Genomic DNA, 6,006 nt, shown 5'->3' with positions numbered 1-6,006 from the left:
CACTTGAATAGGGGGCCTGAGCATCTAATGTTTGCCACGCTGTCATGTGCTGTTTCTGATCAGCAGTAAAATCATCACTGCCGGTCAGACAGCCATGGTTCCCACGCTGTCAAATGACAGCATGAATCTGCAGCTATGATCGGAGGTATAACTTTACCTCCAGTTATTGGTGGCAGCTGATGGGACTACTACTCTCATCAGCCAACATCTGCTGCCGCTAATAACAGTGAGAGCAGGAGCGGCTGATGGGAGTATTCATCAGCCGGCGGTTGCACTGTAAATAAATAATTTAAAAAAAATGGGAGTGGAGAGCAGGGAATATTCATTCCCTTCAGTAGTGAGCACATGTGATTACCCGACCGCTGCAGGAAGGCAGCAGCTGCGATTACTGTGCCTATTAAAGAGCAATGAATTTTTACTGCTCTCCATGCACATAGTCCCAGTATTCCAGCAGCTTTCCTCTGCTTGTAATCAGCACATGATGTCCTTGCCATGCGCTGCTCACAAGCAAAAATAAGCTGCTGGTATCAGAACAAGAAGCTGCGAGGGAGTGCAGGGAAGGTAAGTAGGATGGTTTATTTTTTTAATGTTTTTCTGATGAGGGTCAGGCTACCAGGATAGGGATGAGGGGGCCAAGCATACCAGAATAGGGATGAGAAGGTCATGCATACCAGGATGGGGATGAGGTGGCCATGCAGACCAGGGTGGAGATGAAGTGGCCGTGCATACCAAGATAGGGATGAGGTGGCCATGCATACCAGGATGGGGTTGAGGAGGCCATGCATATCAGGATAGAGATGAGGGGGCCATGCATACCAGGATAGCGATAAGGGGGCCGTGCATACCAAGATAGGGATGAAGAGCCATGCATACCAGAATAGAGATGAGAAGACCATGCATGCCAGGATAGGGATGAAAAGGCCATGCATGACAGGATAAGGATGAAAAGGCCATGCTTACGAGGATAGGGATGAGGAGGTCATGCATAGCAGGATAAGGATGAAAACTGTGGCTGTCTCACTTGTGATGATTTTACCACCGATCAGAAGCGGTGTCTGCCACGACAAACACCCGGTGTTCGGAGGGGGCAAATCCGAACAGTAACATGGACTTCCTGGTGAAGTCCGTGTTTGGTGTCCGTGTCCGAACAGTAGGTGACACATGACATGGATAGCACCATCTATTGGACGGATATTAAGTTTGAGTTCTGACGGTCTTACGGTGATGTGAGTGAATGCGTTATGTGTGTCCCTTCGCTATGATGTTGAAAATATATCTCCAATAAATATCGGATTAATGCTAAACCTAAATATTGATCACTGACCACTGGCTCCAAAAAGTCTAAGAAAATTCTTTTCATCAGAGGAAGCTCTATACCTGGAAAATGTACTTCCCACTTCTGATTAAACAAATCCCAGAGTTGCTGTATTTTTCTCAAAGCGTTTATCTGCTGCAATTACCTAAACACTGCAGGAAGTCCCTACTTTAATGGAAGTTGAAGTGTTAGAAATTAATGCCATATGTTCGATGTGAGGGAGATATGTCCCCTCTCTGGAGATGTCTAATGGATTTAAATTTTTCTTTATGACAGAAAACCAAAAATGTGTCTGCTCTGGAACGGCAGAAAATGGCTTGGTTCTGAACTGGTTAAAAGGCTTTCACAGTAGTCCACGGCCAAGGGTCCATGCTCGGCTCTGCTCAGGGAATTGGTCTCTTTGTATGCACACATAAGGGTAAGGGAGTGCAAAGAAAATGCACAGTCACGTCATTCAGGCTATGTGCCAAGATCAAGAAATAGCAGCATTTTGGATACAGCGCATTTTCACTGCGTCCAAAAGGCTGCGTTTTACTCACACAGTTAACTGCACGTGTGCTCACTGAACCATGCGAAATTTAACGCATCTAGTGAATGGCTATGGGTGAAAACGCTGCTCTTCCTGATTGTGGGCACGTACCCTCAAGGCTCACTGCTACATTTTAGAGAAAAGCTGCTCTGAACAGCTTCCCTGAGTGAAATATAGAAATTTGTAATAATGGTCTCTGATTCATGCTGCCTGTAGTTTCGTTGTAGTATGTTTATCTCTGATTCATGCTGCCTATAGTTCGGTTGTAGCATGGTTATCTCTGATTCATGCTGCCTGTAGGTTGGTTGTAGTATGGTTATCTCTGATTCATGCTGCCTGTAGTTCAGTTGCAGCATGTTTATCTCTGATTCATGCTGCCTGTAGTTCGGTTGTAGTATGGTTATCTCTGATTCATGCTGCTCGTAGTTCGGTTGTAGTATGTTTATCTCTGATTCATGCTGCCTGTAGTTTCGCTGTAGTATGTTTATCTCTGATTCATGCTGCCTGTAGTTCGGTTGTAGTATGGTTATCTCTAATTCATGCTGCTTGTACTTCGGTTGTAGTATGTTTATCTCTGATTCATGCTGCCTGTAGTTCCTTTGTAGTATGTTTATCTCTGATTCATGCTGCCTGTAGGTTGGTTGTAGTATGGTTTCTCTGATTCATGCTGCCTGTAGTTCAGTTGTAGCATGTTTATCTCTGATTCATGCTGCCTGTAGTTCCTTTGTAGTATGGTTACCTTTGATTCATGCTGCTCATAGTTCGGTTGTAGTATGTTTATCTCTGATTCAAGCTGCCTGTAGTTCCTTTGTAGTATGTTTATCTCTGATTCATGCTGCCTGTAGATTGGTTGTAGTATGATTAGCTCTGATTCATGCTGCCTGTAGATCGGTTGTAGTATGTTTATCTCTGATTCATGCTGCCTGTAGATCGGTTGTAGTTTGATTAGCTGAGTCATGCTGACTGTAGTTCGGTTGTAGTATGGTTATCTCTGATTCATGCTGCTCATAGTTCGGTTGTAGTATGTTTATCTCTGATTCATGCTGCCTGTAGTTCCTTTGTAGTATGTTTATCTCTGATTCATGCTGCCTGCAGTTCGGTTATAGTATGTTTATATCTGATTCATGCTGCCTGTAGTTCCTTTGTAGTATGGTTATCTCTGATTCATGCTGCCTGTAGATCGGTTGTAGTATGATTAGCTGAGTCATGCTGCCTGTAGTTCGGTTGTAGTATGGTTATCTCTGATTCATGCTGCCTGTAGTTCGGTTGTAGTATGTTTATATCTGATTCATGCTGCCTGTAGTTCGGTTGTAGTATGTTTATCTCTGACTCATGCTGCCTGTAGTTCGGTTGTAGTATGTTTATCTCTGACTCATGCTGCCTGTAGTTCGGTTGTAGTATGTTTATATCTGATTCATGCTGCCTGTAGTTCGGTTGTAGTATGTTTATATCTGATTTCTTCTGCCTGTAGTTCCGTTGTAGTATGGTTATCTCTGATTCATGCTGCCTGTAGATCGGTTGTAGTATGATTAGCTGAGTCATGCTGCCTGTAGTTCCTTTGTAGTATGGTTATCTCTGATTCATGCTGCCTGTAGTTCGGTTGTAGTATGTTTATATCTGATTCCTTCTGCCTGTAGTTCTGTTGTAGTATGGTTATCTCTGATTCATGCTGCCTGTAGTTCGGTTGTAGTATGTTTATATCTGATTCATGCTGCCTGTAGTTCGGTTGTAGTATGTTTATCTCTGACTCATGCTGCCTGTAGTTCAGTTGTAGTATGTTTATCTCTGACTCATGCTGCCTGTGTTCGGTTGTAGTATGTTTATATCTGATTCATGCTGCCTGTAGTTCGGTTGTAGTATGTTTATATCTGATTCCTTCTGCCTGTAGTTCCGTTGTAGTATGGTTATCTCTGATTCATGCTGCCTGTAGATCGGTTGAAGTATGTTTATCTCTGATTCATGCTGCCTGTAGTTCGGTTGTAGTATGTTTATATCTGATTCCTTCTGCCTGTAGTTCTGTTGTAGTATGGTTATTTCTGATTCATGCTGCTCATAGTTTGGTTGTAGTATGTTTATCTCTGATTCATGCTGCCTGTAGTTCCTTTGTAGTATGTTTATCTCTGATTCATGCTGCCTGCAGTTCAGTTGTAGTATGTTTATATCTGATTCATGCTGCCTGGAGTTCGGTTGTAGTATGCTTATATCTGATTCATGCTGCCTTTAGTTCGGTTGTAGTATGTTTATATGTGATTCCTTCTACCTGTAGTTCCGTTGTAGTATGGTTATCTTGGATTCATGCTGCCTGTAGTTCGGTTGTAGTAAGGTTATCTCTGATTCATGCTGCCTGTAGTTCGGTTGTAGTATGGTTTTCTCTGATTCATGTTGCCTGTAGTTCGGTTGTAGTATGGTTACATTTATGATTTTAGATCTTAAAAATATTTTGTTTCCCAAACAAGAATACTGAAGCCTTGTAGTCATCTTCTTTTAGGTTTACACAAAGTGAATTCCTGCAAAAATAACAATCTACTTTCGCTATTTATTAACAATAGGACAGAACCATTTCTACTGTAAATGCTAACATTTGCTACTTAAAAGCTGAGATTATAGGAAGGGGCATCACACTTAAGATGATTTACAGAACCAGGGCACGCTTAAAGATTTCACGTGAAATAGTAAAACATAAGGAAGAAGACTAAAAAAACATAGGAAGAGGTTTGTCAAGTTCTTCTCTTTGGCTTGCGCAATGAAGCATATTACTATTACAGAGGCTTGTGTTAGATATTTATTGGGTACATATAAAAATATTTGACATAAAAAGTATTAAAAATTTATACAAATTTTGGTAAATAAATAACTCTGGCTATTGTTCCTGGGCACGGATTCCACTTCAGAACCGTCTTTGTCTCCCGCTCGATTTGTCAGTTATACAAGTCTTAGGACGTAAAGCTGTAAAACAAGAGATGAAGACAAGACATGTTATATTTTCAGAGGTTACAAGGTTGTTAGAGGGAACCATATGATTAAAATAAGAATTTAAAATTAAAATATATTGTACATCATTTTCCAAGTAAACGTCTTGGTTTTGAACGGTTTTCCAGGCAAAAGCTTTTACAAAAAGCTGACGATGGTACACAATAACAAAAAAATTCTACTATACTAATCCTTACATTTCTCATGCAGGTACTTCCATGATTCCTCACTTGTCAGTGATAAACTGGCTTCAGCCATGTCACCTCAAAATGTGACCACTGCAGCCAGTCACTGTTGACAGCGTTGAACTCAGTGGTGTCAAAATGTTACCTTTACAACCAGTGAATGCCTGCAGTGATCTCACCGTGGTGTTGACACACCAAGATGTCACTGGAGTTAGGTGACGTGAAACCAGCAGGATACCACAGAGGTGTTGGCTAAGGAGTGGCAGAAGACCGTTTGTGATGGTATTGTTTCTTTTGTTTCTATACCATTTGCCACTGGCAATGACAACCATGGAGGTCTGCTGCAGACCTCTGGCTATCATGCCGAGCCATCGGTGTCCCGCGTTCATGTAACGGGGGGTCATAATGAATGGATGTGTGACATGCTTCCTGTAAGCACGAGTTAAATGCCGCTGTCAGAGATTGACAGCGGGATTTAACTAGATAACAGCCGCAGGTGGATTGCGATTCCACCCGTGGCTGTTTTGGGCACGTCAGCTGTATAGATCAGCTGTCATGTGCCCAGAAAGGTGCGGGCTCAGCGCCGGAGCCCACACCAAACAGGGGAGTCCAACACAGGGGTACTATTACGCCACATGTCGGAAAGGGGTTAATGATTAGTAGGTTTTGTCTGATTTATTAATTGCTACTTTTTAAAAGTTACAAAATTGGGTACAAGTTCATTCAAGTTCCCTCTGGCATGGCGCATCGTTTAGGAGGCCAAAATTTGGCTGCAACTTTGTGCCAATGTGTGACTTTTGGTGCCAAAAGCTGCAAAAATGTTCAAAACCAGAAAAAAGACCATTTTTGGCTGTGTCAAATTCATGAATCACGTACGCCATTTTGAAGAATGTCATGTAAAAAAATGGCAACTAATACCGCAAGACAAAAAAAAGAAAGTGACAAAGAAAGCAAATGATAAAATCAGGGCCTATATATCTAATATCCTGAATTTTCACCTGGTGTCT

The 6,006-nt window shown here is 41.9% G+C and overlaps 1 protein-coding gene across 5 annotated transcripts in view; it reads right to left on the bottom strand.

The window, feature by feature from the left end:
- Window positions 1-4,613: 4,613 nt before the first annotated feature.
- KATNIP (katanin interacting protein) overlaps window positions 4,614-6,006 on the bottom strand; it is a 268,939-nt gene continuing 267,546 nt past the window's right edge. For all 5 annotated transcript variants that reach the window (XM_073542765.1, XM_073542769.1, XM_073542766.1 and 2 more), the window contains one exon: window positions 4,614-4,790. In XM_073542765.1, coding sequence (XP_073398866.1) covers window positions 4,732-4,790 — 59 coding nt within the window. In that variant the 3' untranslated portion in view covers window positions 4,614-4,731. The remainder of the gene's footprint in view (window positions 4,791-6,006) is intronic.

Source organism: Dendrobates tinctorius, unplaced genomic scaffold (assembly GCF_039654945.1).
Source record: "Dendrobates tinctorius isolate UK_male_01 unplaced genomic scaffold, ASM3965494v1 ptg000129l, whole genome shotgun sequence".
Taxonomy (NCBI): Eukaryota; Metazoa; Chordata; class Amphibia; order Anura; family Dendrobatidae; genus Dendrobates; species Dendrobates tinctorius.
The sequence above is the reverse complement of the archived record's forward strand: the minus strand, read 5'-3'. Positions and strand labels throughout refer to the sequence as shown.